Source organism: Heterodontus francisci, chromosome 33, assembly GCF_036365525.1.
Source record: "Heterodontus francisci isolate sHetFra1 chromosome 33, sHetFra1.hap1, whole genome shotgun sequence".
Lineage (NCBI taxonomy): Eukaryota > Metazoa > Chordata > Chondrichthyes > Heterodontiformes > Heterodontidae > Heterodontus > Heterodontus francisci.
Window position 1 is genome coordinate 17,705,100 of NC_090403.1, and position 24,437 is coordinate 17,729,536.

At 44.7% G+C, this 24,437-nt stretch overlaps 1 protein-coding gene across 1 annotated transcript in view; it reads left to right on the forward strand.

Annotated features, from left to right (window-relative positions):
- Positions 1 to 24,437, forward strand: part of LOC137348041 (solute carrier family 15 member 1-like) — a 196,168-nt gene that overhangs the window by 163,087 nt on the left and 8,644 nt on the right. The window contains exons 21-22 of the mRNA XM_068013142.1: positions 14,158 to 14,289; positions 15,971 to 16,078. Of these exons, the coding sequence (XP_067869243.1) occupies positions 14,158 to 14,289; positions 15,971 to 16,078 (240 nt within the window). The remainder of the gene's footprint in view (positions 1 to 14,157; positions 14,290 to 15,970; positions 16,079 to 24,437) is intronic.

The window sequence follows — 24,437 nt, forward strand, 5'->3', positions numbered from 1 at the left end:
CACCACAATCTCACAGCTCCAGTGTCCTGGGTTTGGTTCTGGGTACTGCCTGTGCGGAGTTTGCAAGTTCTCCCTGTGACCACGTGGGTTTCCTCCGGGTGCTCTGGTTTCCTCCCACATGCCAAAGACTTGTGGGTTGATAGGTAATTGGCCATTGTAAAAAAATAAAATTGCCCCTAGTGTAGGTAGGTGGTAGGAGAATTGAGGGAAGGTGGAGATGTGAGAGGGAAAATGGGATTAATGTAAGATTAGTATAAATGGATGGTTGATGGTCGGTGTGGACTTGGTGGGCCAAAGGGCCTGTTTTGGTGCTGTATCTCTCTATGACTCCAGAGTCTAAGGAAGACTGAAAAATTATGACCAGTTCCTCTGTGATTTCCACCCTCAGTATCCTTGGATGCATCTCATCTGGCCCTGGTGCTTTATCCACTTTAAGTACAGACAGCCTATCCAATACTTTCTCTTTATCAATTTTAAACCCCTGTGGTATCTGACTTACCTCCTCTTTCAACATTGCCTGGGTTGCATCTTCTTCCTTGGTCTAGCAGCAGGAATGGCCCCACACATGGCAGATAGAGGCAAAGGGCCTACCAGAACCTCCTCTCCCTCCAGTTACTTACCAAGTGCAGGTCTTACTGCAGCTCTGCCTTCATCCCCCTTTCAGGACTGCTGGTGGGAAACTTCTCATGAGCCCACCAAGAATATGCACTGACCCCTGACCACGAAATGGGGTTGAGGCCATGCCGTGGTCAGGGTCCAGGTGGAAGCCCCCACCCCACCCCGCCCCACTCCTCCCATTGACTATTTCTGTAGGACCAAGAAAATATAGGCCATAGTGTTATATTTGGGCTAGAGCTGGATATTTACTGCATGCATTGCATGAGACCAAAAGTGGAATATTGGTACACATTACTTCATTTAAAATGAAAGTGGTTGGTGTCAATCAGTTACATAAAGTAATATTGAGATTTTATTGATGACTGAAGAACTGGAGGAGTTCTTGGTAGGATTGTTGCCTACTTCATGGCTTCTGTAGCTACTGTCATGTGTCCTTTGTGTTATCTGAAGCAACACAATGAGGTATGTGGATGCCAGTACCTTTAAAGATCTCTAACAGGTTTATTAACAGCTAAACTATTATATCCAACACAAAGTAAACTATGTATAGAACCTCTGTCTAGGGTGTTACAGTTGCAGAGTGACTAGGGCCTCTAGTCACATGACAATGTCCTGATACTTAGCTCATTAGCATACTGAGTTCTTAAAGGGACATCACTTGAAGCGATCGTACAATAGATACCTCCCTGATGCTTCCTGATACATGGTGGATCCTGTTGAGTGTGTTGAATAAAGTCAGAAATAACTTAGCAAGTTGCTTTTCCTATTGGGTGACATAGTACAGAGCATCATAGAGAGGCAGGATTGATTTGCTCTCTTACTCTCTTATCACTAAACGCTCAAGCTCAGCTACCATTTGTAGTGAAGCTCTGAATACTGGAAGGGGCTTCACGGAAACAGCTGTTGAAAGGAAAGCAAAATTGGAGTGAGAATCCCATTGGGCAATGTTTACACAGTCCCATTGGCTGGGTCATGTTGTGCCAGAACCCTGGTTGTCTATCAGATCTTCTCGAACATGGGCAGTATCTGATTTGATGAGGCTGGGAAATGGATAGTTAGAGTTACCACAAACATGCACTCGTACTGGTTGCATAATTATGACATATAAAGGATCTGTCTGTGATCCCTGCATCTCCTCACTGCTCGGAACTGATTGTTTCTGCACAGCTGGTCCCTCAGCAATAGGTTTGAACACTTGATGGGTGCCATGCGGTTGTGAAATCTATGACTGTACATGCATCTTGTCCTTTAATAGTAGAACTGTATTCCAAAGAAATACAAAATATTTATAGTACCAAAACAGGCCATTCGACCCAACTGATTTCTGCTGGTGTTTATGCTCCGCATGAGCCTCCGCTCACTCGTCTTCATCTCACCCGATCAGTAAGCCCTTCTATTCCTTTCTCCCTCATGTGTTTATTTATTTATTTAGAGATACAGCACTGAAGCAGGTCCTTCAGCCCACCGAGTCTGTGTCGACCAACAGCCACCCATTTATACTAACCCTACAGTAATCCCATATTCCCTATCACCTCCCTACACTAGGGGCAATTTACAACAGCCAATTTACCTATCACCTGCATGTCTTTTGGATGTGGGAGGAAACCGGAGCACCCGGCGAAAACCCACGCAGACACAGGGAGAACTTGCAAACTCCGCACAGGCAGTACCCAGAATCGAACCCGGGTCCCTGGAGCTGTGAGGCTGTGGTGCTAACCAGTGCGCCACTGTGCCGCCCATTAAATGCATCTATTCTATTTGCCACAACTACTCTTTGTGGTAGCAAGTTCCAAGCCACTTCAGAGAAACCTCAGATCACACAGCATCTACTTTTTAAACACTGAGGGTCAGATTTTGACTATCGGGCGGCTGGCTGATGGAGCGCACTGATTAGCTGCCTGTTAGTGCCAATGGGAGGCTGGCCCACTTTGAGAACTGGACCTATATACAGCGGGGCCAAACAAGCACCCTGGTGTCGCTGGCCAGCTTCAGGCCAGTGTAATATCAGGCCCAGGCTGCAGTGGCCCATGTTATTTTCATAGAGCCACTCTTATGCCACTTGGTGTCATAAAAATAATTTTACCTTCCTGAGGCCTTTTCTGCTGTTCAGACAAGTTGTACTGAGCGGAGTGTCCTTCATGGGACACAGTGGGAATAAGGCAGTAAATTAACCATCTCCAATTTAACTGCGCTAAAAACTAACAATGAGTTTCAGGCTGTTCAGCATCGGATTGGGAAAGGAAAGCTAACATTTCTTGTTGAATATTGCGCAAAGGATCCTGTCCTTATTCAAATCACACACATGCACTTTCCCACCAGGTTCACTGGATAACAAATTAAACCTCTGGTGTATGTCTCAGGAAATGTTGGGCAGTACATTTAATGGCTAAGCCATTTGGGAGTGGGGAGGAGCTATTATTGCTTGAAAAACAGTATTATATTAGTCACTTGCTCTCTGATTATATTTCCGTTTTGTGTGGAAAGCCAGGAATAGTTCTGTCAGCCTTGAACCATTCATCTCCAGCTCCCCATGCAGTACTTGAGTGTATCCTTCTAACTTACAAAAAACAAAACAAAATGCATCTTCTCAGCCAGAAAATTAAATCCTAAAGACTTCCCAGATAACAGGACAAACAAGAGATTAAATAGGATCCCGTATATATGCAATAAATAGGGAACAAAGGACAGCAGCATTCTATCGAATACATTTCAATATATACAGATCATGGATGATGCAACAGTTGGGTTTGGCATGGATTAGTTCAAATTGCTTGATGCAATTTTAAAATTAAACTGGGAAACAAGACTGATGTAATGGATGGTTTGACTCATTCATTGCCTGCTCATCAACCACTGACTTCCCTTGGCATCCATAAAAGGTATCATTTTACTGCTCAGTCATTTGTTCACTGTGAATGTCATCTCCCTCCCATCATTAACCATATAAGGTAATAGCATGAGGCAGGCAGAGCAACTGAACAGAGAGGGAAGTCACAGCTAGCTGAACTCCATGCTTCTTTAGACAGAAGCCTTCAGCTGCATTGGGGTGTCATCGATCATTGGTTTCTTGGAACAAGAATGATCAGGACACATGCCAACATTTTCCACTTCTATCTAAGTATTCACATTGCCACTGCCCTCTCAGTGCTGGAATGGCACTCGGTGTGTGGGACCTAGAGAGGGAAGGAGAAATACATTGAAAACAGGCAAAATAAAAGAGGTCTAATCCTCTGTGCCTTTCACTTCATCCTGTCTGATGAAAGGAGAGTTCTCAATCCCAGGAAGTGAATATGGGCCTTTAGCAATGGCTAAAACTGGGAGAGCGATTGATGCTCAACTGCCCAGAGCTGAAATTCAAAAATAATTAACTTGCATTTCTATTGTGCCTTTTACATCCTCAGGACATCCCTCAGCACTTCACATAAAAACATAAGAAATAGGAGCCGGAGTGGACTATTGGCCCCACCCCACCCCCACACCCCGAGACAAAGGGTTGTGAATCTTTGGAATTCTCTACCCCAGAGGGTTGTGGATGCTCCATCGTTTAAGGCTGGGATAGACAGATTTTTGATCTTTCAGGGAGTCAAGGGATATGGCGAGCAGGAGGGAAAGTGGAATTGAACTCTAACATCAGCCATGATCGTATTGAATGACAGAGCAGGCTTGATGGACAATATGGTCTACTCCTGCTTCTATTTCTTGTGTTCTTGTTACTTCTCCACCATTCGATATGATCATGACGATCTTCTGTCTCAACTCCACCTTCCTGCCTGCTCCCCCTATCCCTTGACTCCCTGAAAGATCAAAAATCTGTTGATTCCAGCCTTGAATATACTCAACAATGGAGAATCCACAACCATCTGGGGTAGAGAATTCCAAAGATTCACAACCCTCTGAGTGAAGAAGTTTCTCCTCATCTCAGTCCTAAATGATTGACCCCTTATCCTGAGACTGTGCCCCCGTGTTCAAGATCCCCCAACCAGGGGAAACAACCTTTCAGTGTCTACCCTGCCAAGCCCCTTCAAAATCTTGTATGTTGCCCTATGCAAGTTTAGCAATTCTTTGTTGTACTCCAGTCCCCTTCCAATAAAAGCCAACATGCCATTTGCCATCCTAATTGCTTGCTGTACTTGCATGCTAACATTCCGTGTATAACTTGTACGTGTGCACCCAAGTTTCACTGAACATCAACAATTAAAAGCGTCATACCTTTTAAAAAATTCTGCTTTTGTATTCTTATTACTAAAATGAATAACCTCACATTTCCCCATGCTTGACTCCATCTGTCACTTGTTGCCCACTTACTTAACCTGTCTATATATCACTTTGCAGCCTTTCTGAGTCTTCCTTACAGCTTACATTCCCACCTAGCTTTGTATCGTCAGAAAACTTAGATACATTACTCTCGGTTCCTTTGTCTAAGTCATTAATACTGTGAATAGCTGAGGCCCCAGCACTGATCCTTGTGGCAATCCACTAGTTACAGCCTGCCAATTTGAAAATCCCCCATTTATCCTAAACTGCTTCCTATCCTTTAACCAATCCACTAACCATTGCTTATATATTACCCTCAACTCCATGAGCCCTTATCTTGCGTATTAATCTTTTGTGTGGCACATTATCGAATGTCTTTTGGAAATCCAACTATACTACATCTACTGTCTCCCTTTTATCTACCATACTAGTTACATTGTCAAAAAGCTCTAATAAATTTGTCAAATACGATTTCCCTTTCGTAAAACCATATTGTCTCTGTCTGATCATACCATGGTTTTCTAAGTGCACAGTTAAGATTTCCTTAATAATAGATTCCAGCATTAGTCTGACAACTGATCTCAGGCTAACTGGCCTATAGTTCCCTGTTTTCTCTCTCGCTCCTTTCTTGAATAGCAATGTTCCAATCCGCTGGGACCATTCCAGAATCTACAGAATTTTGGAAAATCATAACCAGTGCATTCACTATTTCTGCAGCTACCTCTTTTTAGAACCCTAGGATAAAGGCCATTAGGAAATGGGGATTTGTTGGATTTCAGTATCTTAAGTTTCTCTAATACTTTTTCCCTGTTGATATGAATTTCTTTGGGGGGAATTTTATGCTGTCCCCTGCGGTGGGTTTGGAGGCAGGGAAAGCATAAAATTGGGTGGGATGGTGGCAGAGGAGGGCTCACTCCACCATCCCGCCTCCGCCTAAATTTAGTCTGGGGTGGGACAGCCTGTGAACTGCCTTCCCGACCTCCCGCCAATTGAGGCCCTGTAACAGGGCAGTTAACCTCCAATTAAGGGCCTCTTCCCGCTGTAGTCGCAATTGGCCGTGCGGCAGGTGGCCCTGTTACCGCACATGAAGCATGGCACACAAAACCGTGTGGGTTACTTCCCAGCTCCAGGAGCTGGGTGGGGTTTTCGGCTCCCTTGTTAAAAGGCACTTAGTGCCTAAATGAGAGACCCAGTAATGGAAGGGAGGGAGCCGCTGAGGACCACACCCCTGCCTTTGTTGCTGACATCCCCCCCCTCGTGGCCCCCAGCCCGCAAGGCCCCTCACACCCTGACCTACATGAGGCCTGCTCCAGCGACGCTCCTCATCCTTGGGTACGTGCAGCTCCAGCAGCAGCCACCACCTCTACGGTGGCGCCGCAGCTGCCGGCTTCTGATTGGCTGGCAGCTTTCCAAGGGCATGAGTTCCAGAGACAGGGTTCTTAACCTGTGGAAGGCTCGCTGCTGTCCACTTAAGTGCCTGATTGGCACTAAATTCCATGGGCTTTCTGAAGAAGAGGTGATGCGGGGACCTTGGCACGCTTTTTCCGGACGTCGAGACTCCTGCCACCAGGATAAAATTCCCCCCTTTAAGTTCCTCACTCTTACTAGCCCCTTGATTACTCTCTATTTCTGGTATGTAATTTGTTTCTTCTCCTGTGAAAACAGCCAAAAAATATTAGTTCAACCTCTCTGCCATTTCTTCATTGCCCCTGCTAATTTCTCCCCTCTCTGCCTCTTAGAGGCCAATGTTTAAGTGGAGTCCATTCCAACAGAACAGCTCCCTCTTTCCCCAGTACTGGTGCCAGTGCCTCATGAATCAAAACCTCTTCTTTGCACACCACACCACTCTTTGAGCCACGCATTTAATTCTCTAGTCTACTTGACCCTATACCAATTGGTACGTGGCTCAGGTAACAATCCAAAGAATATTACCTTTGAGGTTCTGCATTTTTATTTGGACCCTAACTCCTCAAGCTCTCAGTAAAACATCATTCCTGGTTGTACTTATGTTGCTGGTTCCTACGTGGACTACAACAACTGGATCCTCCCCCTCCTACTCTAAGTTCATCTCTAGCTGCGAGGAGATGTCTTTAACTCTGGCACCAGGCAGGCAACAACCTGTGGAATCTCTGGTCAAAATGTCCATTTTACACTCCATTAAAGATCACAGTTTTTAAAAACATAACCATACTACAAAGTCCAGAATTCATAACACTGAACATTGACCAACTCTAAAGTTCTATTTAACCTAAGCAGGTGTGATTGCCTCCTGGAACAAAGTGTCCAGGTAATGCTTCCCCTCCCTGCTACCCCGAAATGTCTGCCGTTCAGACTCCAGCGCAACAACTCTGAGCCGAGTTTGCTCAAGCTGCAGAAACTTACCGCCGATATGCTTGTCCGGTATTGCAATGCTCTCCACAAACTCTCATATGTTGCAGTTATGGCACACCACCTGTCCTGCCATGTTCTGTCTAAACTTATTTACTTATGTATTTGGTTAGTTGATTAGTTACTAATTTGGTAAAGTAACAGAAAGTTACCGTTTCCTAGCTTAGAGACAAAAAAAAAGTTACTGGAGGTAAAACAAAAAGAATAAAAAACAGCAACTCCTTCCTCCTCTGCACTGACTTCCTACTTGCACTAAATTCCCAATTTTAACACTCTGTTTATGAAGCACTCAGTTCTGCCATCACTTTGTACTCCACACAGCCAACGAAATACTTTTAAAGTGTAATCACTGTTGTTAGATAAGGAAATCAGGCAGCCAATTTCCACACACCAAATAATAGTTAATCTATTTTAGTGATGTTGCTTGAAGGATAAGTATTAACCAGAGCATCCGGAGAACTGCCCTGCTCTTCTTGAAATATCACCATGGGATTTTTACATCCATGCAAGAGAATTGACGGAGCCTCATTCAAAAGCCAGCACCTCTGACAGTGCAGCACTCCTTGATTGGGAAAAGCAAGTTACATATCAGATCCAGCTGTTCCAATATTGAAATTATGCATTACTCTCTTATATTCTATGGTTCCATTTTGTGCCAAATATCTATCCAGTTCCCGCTTTAATTTGCCCACACTATATGCTTCCCACTGATACCCAGGGCAGTCCATTCCATAAATTCATCATCTCTTTGCAGACTGAATCCATGGCCCTTTGCTGTAGAGTTTATGATAATACCAAACATATTATCAGGGTTTGATTTATCCCAGAGTCTTGAATTCCCCAGTAATGTCTTCCCGAGTCTTTTCTCTAGTGTAAAGAGTCCGGATTTATGTAGCTGTTTACTACCCTTCTCTGCAGCCTGTTCAGTGCCAGGCAGTCCCAATGTATTACAATGACCAAATTATACAGAAATATGGTGCAGTCCAGTGCATTGTGCAAGTTAATTATTGCTTCCTGAGATTTATATACTCTATTTCTTTGATTGTTTCTTTAAGTGCCAGTCTTGACTCAGTGGCAGCACTGGTGCCTTTCCCTGAATTACAACAGTGACTATTGGCTGTAAAGCATTTTAGGATGTCCTAAGGTTGTGAAAGGTGCTATATAAATGCAAATTCTTTCTTTCCTTGCTGCTGCTGCACTCTGTGCTGGTAGTTTCAACAAGCTATTCACCAGGTCTCTCAGAGTCCTCTCCTGCAGCTTACAGACCCAGTACCTATTACCCTCCTCCAGCCCCATCACCGAGAATGAAACACCCAACCCTCACAGCGGACCCTCACTGCAAAGCAGCTACCAGGGCCAGAATTTTCCTAGCTGCGTGGAGGTGGCTTTGGAGGGAGGGAAAAATCGGGAAGAAATGTGCCCGGCAGCAGCGGGTAGCCAACTAAGGTATTTAAAACTTCAATTTGTATCTATTTTGGAACTACAAGAGGACTTTCCGAACGGTGCACGGGTGCCACTGAATGGCAGGAGCTCCGCAGCTCTAATGAGATGAGTGCAGTGGGAGAACCCAGCGGCTTGAGCATCATGTTAGATTCGGGAATAATCTCATGAAACTGGGAATCCTACGTTTGAGGGTATGCAGAGGCCTGGCGTTGCAGCAGAATCTCAAGCAGCCTGCTACCACTGAGCCTGCTGTGTTTTCAGGGAATCATTGCATGCTTTTGGTCTTCACCTTCCCCTGGTAGCCATGCTCCCTCTTGCGCCGCGGTCGCTGTAACTACACACGCACAACTCTGGAAATGTTTTAAAAGTGGCTAAGATTCCGGCCCAGGAGTTCACAATTGAATGGGGTTGAGGGACGTGTGACCATTGCAGCAGTCAGTGCATTGTTTAGGTGCTGCTCACGGGCCCAGTAAATCCACCAATCAGTAGCACAGGAATCTGATGGAGTAAATAGCAAAGTGTATATTTTTTACGTGTTTGTATGCTATTTCAAATTTCTGTTCGTGAGTGATGCTGGTTTAAATTCCGTATGCTTCCATATCCTCATATTCTCCCTGTTGTGTGCCAGCTTGGCTCGGTTATTAGCATTCTCACCTCTGAGTCAGAAATTTGTGGCTTTGAGCCCTACACCAGGATTTGAACATCCGATCCAGGCTGACATGTCATTATAGTACTGAGGGAGATGCCGACCTTTGAATGAGACCCTAGCCGACATTTATCGCTGAACCAACACCACTAAAAGCAGAATAACTGGCCATTTATTCAGTTGCTGTTCATGGGATGTTGCTGGTGTGGAATGACAATGACTGCAGGCCAAGAGTAATTTGTTGTGTGAAAGCCTACGATGCTTTAGAATTTATATTTATAACTAAATTACCAGATTACATAGAAATACAGAGCATTTATAGCACAGAAATAGGCCATTTTCCTCAACTGGTCAATGCCAGTATTTATGCTCCACATGAGCTTTCTGTCACCCCTCATCAGCTCACCCTCTCAACATATCATTCTCTTCCTTTCTTCCACATGTACTTATCTAGCTTCTGCTTAAATGCATCTATGCTATTCACCTCCAGCACTCCATGTATAGTGAGTACCACAGTCTTACCATTCTCTGGGTTCTCTGAGAAATAAGTTTCTCCTGAATTCCTTATCGGATTTATTGGTGACTATCTTATATTTATGGTCCCTAGTTTTGGATTCTCCCACAGATAGACACATCTTCTCTACAATAATAAAAGCAAAATACTGTAGATGCTGGAATTCTGAAATAAAAACAAGAAATGCTGGAAATACTCAGCAGATCTGGCAGCATCTGTGGAGAGAGAAGCAGAGTTAACGTTTCAGGTCAGTATCACTGAGTATTTCCAGCATTACTTGTTTTTATAACATCTCTACGTCTACCCTATCGAAGATCTTCATAATTATAAAGACCTCTATCAGGTCACCCCTCAGCCTTCTCTTTGCCAGATAAAATGATTATTTAATTTAATTTATTATTAATATAAAATTATTAATTAATTGTTTTAAAAATTGATTAAAACGGTTGTTCTGAATATACATACTTTGTGAGAGTGAAACCTGCAATGCCGCTTTGATGACGTCTCTCTCTGATGGTGGGATCTGCTGTACGTTTGGTGGAACACCATTTGCAGTTCCTTCTTGCTCATTCAACCTTCAGGAACTACTCAGGCATTCCCTGCAGTTTCTTAAAATAAATTTAATTGATCCCAGATTGTCTCATCTGTGCCTCAGTATCACAGCAGGAAAAAAAACTTTTTGTGAAATTGCCGCAATCAAGGTGAGTGCTGCTTAGCATTCAGGGAGTAGAACACTGTCTATTTCAGGCCCAACACAGTTCGATTAAAAACAGAAAGTGCTGGAAACACTCAGCAGGACAATCGTGATGGGTGTTGGGGTGGGGGTGGGGGGTTAGCGGGGTGGAGGGCCTGTCGCCTTCCCGCCACCCAGTGATATTTCCTGGGGCGGGATAGGCCGACGAGGGACTGGCCCCAGTAACCCTCACACATCTCTGGTCCAGGGTTCCATAACTGGGCCTGGGTCCGAGGTCTTTGCCGAACCGGCAGTGGCCACAGCTCCTGGTGGTGCTTCCGACAGTTTTGAGCTGCCGGCTTTCTGATTGGCCGGCAGTTCTTGGAGGTGGGATCCAGGTCCCTTTAAAGTCTTTAGAGCAGATTGTCCAACATACCACCCGGGGGCCAGGTCCGGCCCACCAAAGGTTTCCATCCGGCCCACAGATACAAACTATACCCACGACGTTCATCATCCACCCCAGGGCTCCTTGACTTGAGATGGGAAATTTCCCATTGTCTTCTTCTTGCAGACTGGCGTTCTTAAAAGTATCGCGCTGAGTTTCACAGCTCAGGGGCTGAAGCAGGAATACACTTCCCAACTTTAACAGATTCGGGGTTTTCTGACTTTTTGAAAAAAGCTTCAGCAGCTGAGCTGAGCTGTGAAACTCAGCGCAGTGTTTTTAAACAAACTGACCGAGCACAAGCTGCTGTGCTGGGCACTCCCACTCAGTGCAACTGTCAGAGAGAGGGAGAGAGAGCGGGGTGGGGGGGGGGGGGGGGGTGGGGGGTGGGGGTTTGGTGGAGAGAGAGAGAGAGGGGGAAGATAGAAAGGGGAACACAGAGAGAGGTGGGGGGAAAACAAAGAGAGAGGGGAACAGAAAGAGAGGGACACAGAGAGAGGGAGGAAACAGAGAGGGGGGAAACAGAGAGGGGAAACAGAGAGGGGACAGAGGGGGAGATGGGGGGGAGAACACAGAGAGCGAGGATGACACAGAGAGGGGGGAATAACACAAAGGGGGGAACACAGGGAGAGAGAGAAACAGAGACAGAGAGAAAGATCAAAATCACTCCTGACGGATGGATATCTATCCAGAATACTCTGCATCAGGAGCACAAAATTCAGCCCAAAGTGTCCAAAATATACCTACAAAAAGAGAAAGCTAATCATTTCCTATAACATAACTATTTTGCACTTACTGCATTTTTCTGGAAAAATAATTCTGCTGTCATTGGAGACTTTGCTGTGGTTTTGGACATGACTTCTGTTTGCTGCAATTCGTAGTGATTCTATTTAGACTCTGTTTGCTAAGTAAATGGACTGTTTGCCGTAGTAAGTCGAGCCCAGCTCCCACATTGACTGCCACAGTGGTGACTTCTGACAAAAGGTCACAAACCTGCAACATTAACTCTCTTTCTCTCTGCACAGATGCTGCCAGACCTGCTGAGTATTTCCAGCATTTTTGTTTTTATTTCTGATTTCCAGTGTCTGCAGTATTTCGCTTTTGTACAGTGTTGTCGATGGTCACTTTTTTTAACTGATAATCTGGCCTCTCACTCAGAGCTAGAGCCAAGGATTTACAAGAAGTTGCCGATCTAGAAACAAAGGAACTAGGAGCAGAAGTAGGCCATTTGGCCCATTGAGCCTACTCTGCCATTCAAACAGATCATGGCTGATCATCTGCTTCTACGCCATTTTTCCCCACTATCGATTTCTGTCTTGAACATGCTCAATGATTGAGCTTCCACAGCCCTTTGGGGTAGAGAATTCCAAAGATTCACCACCCTCTGAGTGAAGAGTGAAGTCTTAAATGGCCTACCTCTTATCCTGAGAAATCTCCAAATACTTTATTTTAATAACTAACCTTCTGTGCTTTCACAACTCAAGACCCTGGCTGACACCTGTAGCTGGGAGGCTGTGCCCATGGCCTGCTGTCAGTGCCCCCTCTAGCCAATCACTAGGAGTATCTGGGACCGAGCAGGGCTGACTCCCCTCTCTATCCTCCTTCTGGAGATGTTGCAGTCTGGGCTTGGCATCTCCCTGCTCAATGTGATCAGCTCAACAGTGAAGGAGAGTGGGAATGAAACCTGCAACAGCACCAATTGGAGTCCTTCCAGTCTCTAGCAGACAAAACAGAGTGAAGTGGTGCCTACTTGGGGTGGGGCACTGGCCCATGTTCTGTTAGACTGTTCAGAGGATGAATAAAAAATGATTGCATTTAAATAGCACCTTTCATGGCCTCAGGATGTCCCAAAGTGCTTCACAGCCAATGAAGTAGTTTTGAAGTGTAGTCAGTTGTAATATAGGAAACGTGGCAGTCAATTTGTGCATGGCAAGCTCCCACAAACTGCAATGTGATACTGACCAGATAATCATTTTTGGTAATGTTGGTTGAGGGATAAATGTTGGCCAGGACACTGGGAAGAACCCCCTTGCTCTTCTTTGAATAGTGCTGTGGGATCTTTTATGTCCAACTAAAAGGGCAGATGGAATCTTGGTTTAACGTCCCATCTGAAAGACAACACTGCCAAAAGTGCAACACTCCCTCAGTACTGCATTGGGGTGTCAGCCTGGATCATGTGCTCAAGTTTCAGATACCCTAATGAAGATATTAGGGCACATGTTTCAGAGGAGTAGCACACATCTGTATAGGAGCACACCAATTTACCATCCATTTATTTAAGTAAGTTAACCAGATAACATCTGAAATAGTTTGAGAATGAAAAATATGCATTAATTTATTGTTGTAGCATTTTGAGATCCATTGTTAAAACCAATTGATACCTGTTTACTTTCTCACCCTCCCCCCCACCTGACAAACAATACAACTACTGCTGTTTTACAAGGCATGGACACTGAATTATCCCTTACAAAATATGTGTAAGGATTGCATTGGATAGAGTGGCATTCTTTAGGCTGTTAAATAATAACGCACAAAGCATAACCTGAAAGACTCAACTGCAAGCATAATAGTGCATACATCAGATTTACTTTCCTGCATTTCTCCTGAATTGTGTGAAACCCAAGACTGTCAGCCATCAATAAGAAGTGAAAGAATCATATTTTAAATGGTGCAATGGTGGTCAGGGATGGGTCACTGAGTGGAGGGATGCAGGTGGGTCTAAAACTTGAATCAAAGTCAAAGGAAACATCTTGTTACACAGCCTGAGTGGACGGGGAAGGATGGACTCCATGGCAAGGAAGCACAATTTGTGGTGGTGGCTGAAAATGATGGCTTTGGTCTTCCCAGTAATAAGCCAGATGGAGTTATATACAATTATGTAAGATTTACAGCACAGAAACAGGCCATATAGCCCAACTGGTCCATGAAAATATGATCACCCTGCATTGATTTACATGTGAAAGCTGTCCTGTGCCTGCTGAGTTGATGCCGCTGAGGGTTCAGGACACACTGGATGTATTTCTGGATGGAAAATTATCAAGAGATATGGAGAGGAGGTGGATAGTTGGGTTGAAATCAACCAAAAAAAGGATGGGTTTGTCAGTGCTGGTGGCTTTTTTCTGTTGGTAGTAATTTTCATATTCTTATGTTCTGCAAGTAATGATTTTTCTCTTTGCTAGGTGACTATGCAGTTGAACATTGATATTTGGCCAAAGACTGTCTCAGTGCTATGGCAGATTCCTCAGTACTTCATAATCTCAGTGTCTGAGATACTGTTTTCAGTGACTGGACTACACCTGGCTTACACTCAGGTAATGGAATGACCAAAGGGTTTAATTTACAAAGACACTGTGGGTGTCAAAGTCTTGGGTTTCACACAATGCCCGTCATCCATTATTAATTAAATAAGCCAAGAATCAAGCTCCACAGAGGCCTTTTCTTTGAGTATATTCCCCATATTTTAACATTGTTTTGAGAGTTCTTCCATTGCCATGAAGGACTTTGGAACCTCAGGGATTCTCCCCAGACACAAGAACAGGAGGCGGCCATTCGGCCCCTCAAGCCTGTACCGCCATTCATTTAGATCATGGCTGATTTGGATCTTAATCCCATTTATCTGCCTTGGTTCCGTAACCTTTGCTTCCGTCAACCTAGTGGAATGACAGCATTTTAGCCCATGTGTAAGCTCATTGACATTTCGCAAGAAAAATCCACTTTTTTCGCTGTGATTGGAACTGTTGTCAGGGCCAACTAAATAGATCAGTGGTGGGATGGGACCTGATGTTCTCTGGACCCGATTGGTTGGAGGCCTGAACTGAAGCCTGGCAGACCCAATCAATCAGACTTTCTTCCACTGTTGTTTGCATACGAATTCCAGGCAAAAAGGCTTTTAAAATAAGCAGCTGGTTTCTGAGAGTCATAGTTCACAAGTGTGTTAATTTATTGTTTGTCCTCAAAGAAATTATATATTCAATAATATGCTAAAGTGAAGATTTTAAACGCTTTTTCTTGGGGCATGTCCAGCTCTTGTCTCATGTGAAGGTTTATTTTCTCCAAGGCTGATTGTAACTCCATTTTTGGGATGAGGGGAATGTTTCCAGGTTTATTTGACCAGTTCTGTCTCTGCATTTGTGGAATTTTCTGGGATTCGAGAGAAATAGAGAACAGGTTTGGACTGGTGACAAGTTTTGATTCATTAAAAAGATTACTGATATTCCCATATTTAGGATGTTAGTACAGGTTACTAGGGGGATGTGTGATGCAGAGCTTGGCTTCTTTCAAGTTGAGTGGAACTTCTCGTTACATTCTAAAACTTTGAAAGCCTTTTTCAGTCTGTTTAAATCTTCATGATTGAAGTCCTTTCTTATTAGACTGAGGAAAGACCAGGCACTTTCCTTTTACAACAGGCAACATCCACAGGGAAGTGTGAGATTAACATTAATGAGCAGTAAATGTGTAATAGATAGCAAACCTCACACTAGAGGCGCACTTGAGCATCTAACATACCTGAGCATCCCCATCTTCCATGCACAGTGATTGCAGTACAAGAAAATAAGCTTTTTTGATAGCGTCAAGAGGGTAACATGGGCAAGAAAGCAGTCACATATTCATGTTCTTCGCTTAAAGAACAGAGTGAAGTCGCAGAAGGATTTGCAGACTGATTAACAGTCTGACAGCCATGATGTGAACACCATGATCACAACCCTTTTAGATCAGCTGGTAGGGTGGTTGGTCCAATACGTCAATATACAAGCAAAGATCAAGGGTGCTAAAGTAATATATACCCAGAGTGTGAGAGTGTTAGAATAATATACAGCCAGAGGGTGGAAATGTTAGCGTAATATATACCCAGAGGGTGGGAGCGTTAGAGTAAGCAAGCTCAAGGGGCTGATTGGCTGTTCCTGTTTCTATGTTCTTTCCAGATGAACTTACTGCTTTGTTAAATGGGATGATTCTTGCTGGTAACAGGGTACTATTTGATTTACATTGCAGGCTCCCTCCTCCATGAGGTCCGTGGTGATGGCTGCTTGGCTGCTTACCATCGGCATAGGAAATCTGTTAGTCGTGGTGGTCGCTGAGAGTACACTAATAACTGACCAGGTACGTGACGCAGGCTTGCCTGAAATGCAGTGATGTCGGAAAAGGTGTGAATTCCAAACCAATCTCAGACAGGTCATTGAAAACAAAGGGCAGCTATTCCCAAAGCACTTAGCAAGCAGAAAGTTGAGAAATGCACAAATCTGCCCCTCTGTGGACCTCTTCTCCTCAACCTCTGCTCAGTGCTATTACCGAGCAAGGGACTGCACTGAAAGCAGAGCCTCCAAACATTCATCCTTGATCTCACCATCAGAAATACTTACATCCTCAATTCTGGCTGGCATTAACGCTCCTTTTCATTTCTGTTGTGTCATTTCCAGAACAGGTTAGCGACAGGTCAGATTGCTTGGGGTATAAGGAAGGAGGTTATTGATCCCAAATGGGAAATTGAATTTCATTTGCAAATATGTGTTGGTTCTCAATTGCCCGTGTCTCAGCTCACCTACCGGTGAAACCCTCATGCATGCTTTCGTGACCTCCCAACTCAACCATCCCAATGCCTTCTTGGCTGGCCCCTCATCTTCCACCTTACATAAACTCGAGCTCATCCAAAATACTGCTGCCTCTCTCTTAACTGTTCATCCATCACCCTTGTGCTCGCTGACCTACATTGGCTCCCGGACTGGCAATGCCTTGAATTTAAACTTCTCATCCTTGTGTTCAAACCCCTCCATTGCCTCGCCCTCCCTATCTCTGTAGCCTCCTTCAGCCCCATAACCCATTGAGATCTCTGCTGTCCTCCAATTCTGGCCTCTTGCACGTCCCCAATTTTCATCAATCCACCATTGGCAGCCGTGCCTTCAGCAGCCTGGGCCCCAAGCTCTGTAATATGATTGAATTTTACATTCAGTTTGAGGGAGAGATGAATGGGTCCAAGACTAGAATTTTAAACTTAAACAAGGGCAATTCTGAGGGTATGAAAGCAGAGCCAGATAGAGTGAACTGGCAAATTAGGTTAAGGGATAGGCCAATAGAGATGCAGTGGCAGACATTTAAGGGGATATTTCAGAATACACAGAATAGATACATTCCAACAAGAAAGAAGAATTCCAAGGGGCAGACCCACCATCCATGATTAACTAAAAAAGTTAAAGATAGAACTTAAAGGAAAAGCATATAATTGCGCAGAGATGGGTGGCAGGCCAGAAGATTGGACAGTACATAAAGAACAGCAAAGAATGACGAAAAGATTGATAAGGAGGGAAAAATTAGAGTACGAGAGAAAGCTAGCTAGAATTATAAAATGATATATAAGAGTTTCTCTAGATATTTAAAAAAGAAAAGAGTTAACAAAGTGACCGTTGGTCCTGTAGAAAGTGAGTCTGGGGAATTAATAATGGATAATAAGGAGATGGCAGATGAATTGAACAGGTATTTTGCATTGGTCTTCACTATGGAGGGTACAAGTAACATCCCAGAAATAGCTGTAAATCGGGAAATGGAAGGGAGGGAGGAACTCAAGAAAATTACAATCACCAGGGTACTGAGCAAATTGTTGGAGCTGTGGGCTGACAGGTTCCCTGGTCCTGATGGACATCAATCCAGGATCCTAAAAGAAGTGGCTAGATCATTGGTTTTAATTTTCCAAAATTCCCGAGATTCGAAGAAGTTTCCATTAGATTTTTATTTTTTAAAATTCATTCATGGGATGTGGGCGTCACTGGCCAGGACAGCATTTATTGCTCATCCCGAATTGCCCTTGAGAAGGTGGTGGTGAGCTGCCTTCTTGAAGCACTGCAGTTCATTTGGGGTTGGTACACCCACAGTGCTGTTAGGTAGTTCCAGGATTTTGACCCAGCGACAGTGAAGGAACTGCGATATAGTTCCAAGTCAGGATGGTGTGTGACTTGGAGGGGAACTTGCAGGTGGTGGTGTTCCCATGTATTTGCTGCCCTTGTCCTTCTAGTTGGCAGAGGTCGCGGGTTTGGAAGGTGCTGTCTAAGGAGCCTTAATGCATTGCTGCAGTGCATCTTGTAGATGGTACACACTGCTGCCACTGTGCGTCGGTGGTGGAGGGAGTGAATGTTTGTGGATGGGATGCCAATCAAGCGGGCTGCTTTGTCCTGGATGGTGTCGAGCTTCATGAGTGTTGTTGGAGCTGCACCCATCCAGGCAGGTGGAGAGTATTCCATCACACTCCTGACTTGTGCCTTGTGGATGGTGGACAGGCTTTGGGGAGTCAGGAGGTGAGTTACTCTCCTCAGGATTCCTAGCCTCTGACCTGCTCTTGTAGCCACAGCATTTAATGGCTACTCCAGTTCAGTTTCTGGTCAATGGTAGCCCCTAGGATGTTGATAGTGGGGGATTCAGTGATGGTAATGCCGTTGAATGTCAAGGGGAGATGGTTAGATTCTCTCTTGTTGAAGATGGCACTTGTGTGGCGTGAATGTTATCAGCCCAAGCCTGGATATTGTCCAGGTCTTGCTGCATCTGGCCACAGGCTGCTTCATTATCTGAGAAGTCACGAATGGTGTTGAACATTGTGCAATCATCAGCGAACATCCCCACTTCTGACCTTATGATTGAAGGAAGGTCATTGATGAAGCAGCTGAGAATGGTTGGGCCTCGGACACTACCCTGAGGAACTCCTGCAGTGATGTCTTGGAGCTCAGATGATTGACCTCCAACAACCACAACCATCTTCCTTTGTGCTAGGTATGACTCCAGCCAGCGGAGGGTTTTCCCCCTGATTCCCATTGACCTCAGTTTTGCTAGGGCTCCTTGATGCCATACTCAGTCAAATGCTGCCTTGATGTCAAGGGCAGTCACTCTCACCTCACCTCTTGAATTCTGCTCTTTTGTCCATGTTTGAGGTCAGGAGCTGAGTAGCCCTGGCAGAACCCAAACTGCGCTTCACTGAGCAGGTTATTGCTAAGCAAGTGCCGCTTATTGGCACTGTTAATGACACCTTCCATCACTTTACTGATGATTGAGAGTAGGCTGATGGGGCAGTAATTGGCCGGGTTGGACTTGTCCTGCTTTTTGTGTACAGGATATACCTGGGCAATTTTCTACATTGTAGGGTAGATGCCAGTGTTGTAGCTGTACTGGAACAGCTTGGCTAGGGGTGCGGCAAGATCTGGAGCACAGGTCTTCAGTACTATTGCTTGAATATTGTCAGGGCCCAAAGCTTTTGCAGTATCCAGTGCCTTCAGTCGTTTCTTGATATCACGCGGAGTGAATCGAATTGGCTGAAGTCTGGCATCTGTGATGCTGGGGACTTCAGGAGGAGGCCGAGATGGATCATCAACCTGGCACTTCTGGCTGAAGATTGTTGCAAATGCTTCAGCCTTATCTTTCGCACTGATGTGCTGGGCTCCCCCATCATTGAGGATGTGGATATTTGTGGATCCACCTCCTCCAGTTAGTTGTTTAATTGTCCACCACCATTCAAGGCTGGATGTGGCAGGACTGCAGAGCTTAGATCTGATCCGTTGGTTATGGGATCGCTTAGCTCTGTCTATTGCATGCTACTTATGCAGTTTGGCACGCAGATGGTCCTGTGTTGTAGCTTCACCAGGTTGACACCTCATTTTGAGGTATGCCTGGTGCTGCTCCTGGCATGCCCTCCTGCACTCTTCATTGAACCAGGGTTGGTCTCCTGGCTTGATGGTGATGGTAGAGTGGGGGATATGCTGGGCCATGAGGTTACAGACTGTGGTTGAGTACAATTCTGCTGCTGCTGATGGTCCACAGCGCCTCATGGATGCCCAGTTTTGCAATGCTAGATCTGTTCGAAATCTATCCCATTTAGCACGGTGATTGTGCCACTCAACACGATGGATGGTATCCTCAATGTGAAGGCGGGACTTCGTCGCCACAAGGACTGTGTGGTGGTCGCTCCTACCAATACAGTCATGGACAGAAGCATCTGCGGCAGGCAAATTGGTGAGGACGAGGTCAAGTATGTTTTTCCCTTGTGTTGGTTCCCCCATCACCTGCCGCAGACCCAGTCTAGCAGCTATGTCCTTTAGGACTCGGCCAGCTTGGTCAGTAGTGGTGCTACCGAGCCACTCTTGGTGATGGACATTGAAGTCCCCCACCCTGAGTACATTTTGTGCCCTTGCCACCCTCAGTGCTTCCTCCAAGTGGTGTTCAACATGGAGGAGTACTGAGTCATCAGCTGAGGGAGGGCAGTAGGTGGTAATCAGTAGGAGGTTACCTTGCCCATGTTTGACCTGATGCCATGAGACTTCATGGGGTCTGGAGTCGATGTTGATCCACATTCGAAGATCAGTGCACATGCACTCCAAGGTCTCTCTGTTGCTCTACACTTCTCAGAATCTTACCATTTATTGTGTATTCTCTTGCCTTGTTTGTCCTCCCCAAATGGATTGCCCTCACACCTCTCCGGAGTGAATTCTATTTGAGACTTTTCTGCCAACCTGACTAGTCCATTGATATCTTCCTGCAGTTTACAGCCTTCTTCACTATCAACTTCATGAAGAAAGACCTCCAGTCTGTTCAGTCATTCCTAATAGTACACACTGTCAATTAAATGGCAATTTTTCACAAAAACATTGTACTGATGAGTTAAAATTATAAATTGAATTATATTGATGCTTTTGAAAAAAAACACATTGGTCACCGAATTGACAGTTAAGTTCTCTTTGTTCTGATATCATCCTTCTAAATCTTTTTTGCACCTTCTCTATTGCTTTTTTGTAATATGGAGACCAGAACTGTGCACAGTATTCTAATTGTGGTCTAACTAAAGTTCTGTATAAGTTTAACATAGACTCTGTCCTTTTCAATTCTAGTCCAGAAATGAATCCCAGTGCTTTGTTTACATTCCGATGGGCTTATTAACCTGAGTTGTGCCTTTTATTGATTTGTGTATCTGTACCTCCGAGATTTCATTGCTCCTCTACCCCATTTAAACTCTTATTTTCCAAGGAGCATGTGGCCTCCTTAGTCTTCCTATCAAAATGCACACTCAACTATATTAACGTTAATTTGCCATAAACACATTTCCTCATAGAGTCATAATGGTACAAAAGGAGGTAATTCAGCCCATTGAGTCCATGCCAGTTCTTTGCAGAACAATTCAATCAGTCCCAATCCCTGCCTCTATCCTCGTAACCCTGTAAGTTTATTTCTCTCAAGTGCCCATTCAATTTACTTTTGAAATCATTGATCATCTCTGCTTCCACCACCGTCGTGGGCAGTGAGTTCCAGACCATCACCACTCACTGTATAAAAAAGTTCCTCCTCACATCCCCACTATATCTCTTGCCTTAAATCTGTAACCACTAGTTCTTGAACCATCAGCTAATGGGAACACCTTTTCTTTGTCTACCTTATCTACACCTGTCATAATCTATGGGTACCCGCATGGGTCCTAGTTATGCCTGTCTTTTTGTGGGATATGTTGAGCATTCTTTGTTCCAGTCCTACTCAGGCCCCCACCCTCAACTCTTTTTCCGGTACATTGATGACTGTATTGGTGCCGTTTCCTGCTCCCGCCCCGAACTGGAAAACTTTATCAACTTTGCTTCCAATTTCCACCCTTCTCTCACCTTTACATGGTCTATCTCTGACACTTCCCTTCCCTTCCTCGACTTCTCTGTCTCCATCTCTGGGGATAGGTTGTCTACTAATATCCATTATAAGCCCACTGACTCCCACAGCTACCTCGACTACACTTCTTCACACCCCACCTCCTGTAAGGACTCCATTCCATTCTCCCAGTTTCTCCGTCTCCGACGCATCTGCTCTGATGATGCTACCTTCCATGAAGGTGCTTCTGATATGACCTCCTTTTTCATCAACCGAGGATTTCCCTCCACTGTGGTTGACAGGGCCCTCAACCGTGTCCGACCCATTCCCCGCACCTCTACCCTCACCCCTTCCCCTCCCTCCCAGAACCATGACAGGGTTCCCCTTGTCCTCACTTTTCACCCCACCAGCCTCCATATCCAAAGGATCATCCTCCGCCATTTCCGCCACCTCCAGCGTGATGCCACTACCAGTCGCATCTTCCCCTCCCTTCCCCTGTCAGCATTCCGAAGGGATCGTTCCCTCCGCGACACCCTGGTCCACCCCTCCATTACCCCCACCACCCCGTCCCCTTCCCAGGGCACCTTCCCCTGCAATCGCAGGAGGTGTAATACCTGCCCATTTACCTCCTCTCTCCTCACTATCCCAGGCCCCAAACACTCCTTTCAGGTGAAGCAGTGATTTACTTGTACTTCTTTCAATGTAGTATACTGTATTCGCTGCTCACAGTGTGGTCTCCTCTACATTGGGGAGACCAAGCGCAGACTGGGTGACCGCTTTGCGGAACATCTCCGCTCAGTTCGCAAGCAGGACCCTGAGCTTCCGGTTGCTTGCTATTTCAACACTCCCCCCTGCTCTCATGCTCACATCTCTGTCCTGGGATTGCTGCAGTGTTCCAGTGAACATCAACGCAAGCTTGAGGAACAGCATCTCATTTACCGATTAGGCACACTGCAGCCTGCCGGACTGAACATTGAGTTCAATAATTTCAGAGCATGACAGCCCCCCATTTTACTTTCATTTTTAGTTATTTTTTTTTCTTTCTTTTTACATTCTGTTTTACATTTTAAAAAATCTTTTTTTTGCATTTATTTCATTTCATCTTAGTTTGTTCAGTTTGCTTACTCACTGTTTTTTTCAGGTTTGCACTTGCTGCTGCTCAATATTCAGTGTATTAACACCTAATCTGTACGAATGCTTTGTCTTTCAACACACCATTAACATATTGTTTGCCTTTGCTCCGTGACCTTTTGGTCAGCTATGCCGCCTGGTCCAACCTAGACCTCCTTTGTTATCTCTTGCCCCACCCCCACCTCACTTGCTTATAACCTGTGACTTTTCTAATATTTGTCAGTTCCGATGAAGAGTCACTGACCCGAAACGTTAACTCTGCTTCTCTTTCCACAGATGCTGCCAGACCTGCTGAGTGGTTCCAGCATTTCTTGTTTTTATTTATAATCTTGTACACCTCTGTCAAATCTCCTCTCAATCTCCTTTGCTCCAAGGAGAACAACCCCAGATTCTCCAACCTAAACTTGTAGCTAAAATCCCCCATCTCTGGAACTGTTCTGTTAAATCTCCTCTGCACCCTCTCAAAGGCCCTCACATCCTTCCTAAAATCTGGTGACCGGAACTAAATGCAGTACTCTAGTTGTGGCCTAACCAGAGCTTTATGCAGGCTCAGCATAACTTCCCTGCTTTTGTATTCATTACCTCTCTTTATGAAACCCAAGATCCCATATGCTTTGCTAAGTATTCTTTCAATATATCCTGCACCTTCAAAGATCTATGCACATGAACCTGCAGGCCTCTCTGTTTCTGTACACTCTTTTTAATCCATTTAATCTATATTGCCTCTCCCTATCCCTACTGCCAAAATGCACTACCTCACATTTCTCTTTATTAAATTTTATCTGCCACTTATCTGCGCATTCTGCTAGTCTATCTATGTCCTGTTGATTGGTATTATCCTCACTGTCTGCCACACCTCCAAGTTTTGTATCATCGGCAAATTTTGAAATTTTGCTCTGTATTCCAATATTCAAGTCATTTATATATATCAAAAAGGCGGTGGTCCGCGCATTGAACGCTATGGAACGCCACTGTCCACCATCCTCCAGTCTGAAAAACAACTATTTACTGCGACTTGCTGTTTTCTGTCCCTAAACCAATTTTTTTATCCAAGCTAACACTGACCCTCCTATTCCATGACTCCCAATTTTGGTAACCAGTCTTTTATGTGGTACTTTGTCAAAGGCCTTCTTACAATTCATATCGACAACATCCATTGCTTTCCCTTCATCAACCTTCTCTGTTACTTCATCAAAAAAAATATTAGATTAGTCAGGCACGATCTGCCTTTTACAAATTTGTGCTAGCTCTCCCTAATTAACTCAAACCTCTCCAAGTGCCTGCTGCTTTTTTTTCCCTGATTATTGTTTCTAAAACCTTACCCACCACTGATATTAAACTGTAGTTACTAGAATGTCCTTACATCCTTTCTTGAATAAGGGAGTCACTCTCCAATTTTCTGGCACCTTCCCCGTGTCTAGGGAAGATTGGAAGATTATGGAAAGCCCTTCCACTATCTCTACTCCCACTTCCTTTAGCAACATAGGATGCAAGCCGTCCGGACAAGGCGACTTCTCCACTCTAAGCCAGCCTTTTCAGTACATCCTGCCTATCAATTTTCACCCCATCTATTAACTTTACCATCTCCACTTCTACTGATATTTTGTTGGCATCCTCCTCCTTAGTAAATAGCGATATGAAGTACACATTAAGTATTCTAACTGTGCCATGCACCTCTAAGTATATATCACCCTCCTTGTCCCTAACAGTCTCCACTCTACCTCTTTTGTAT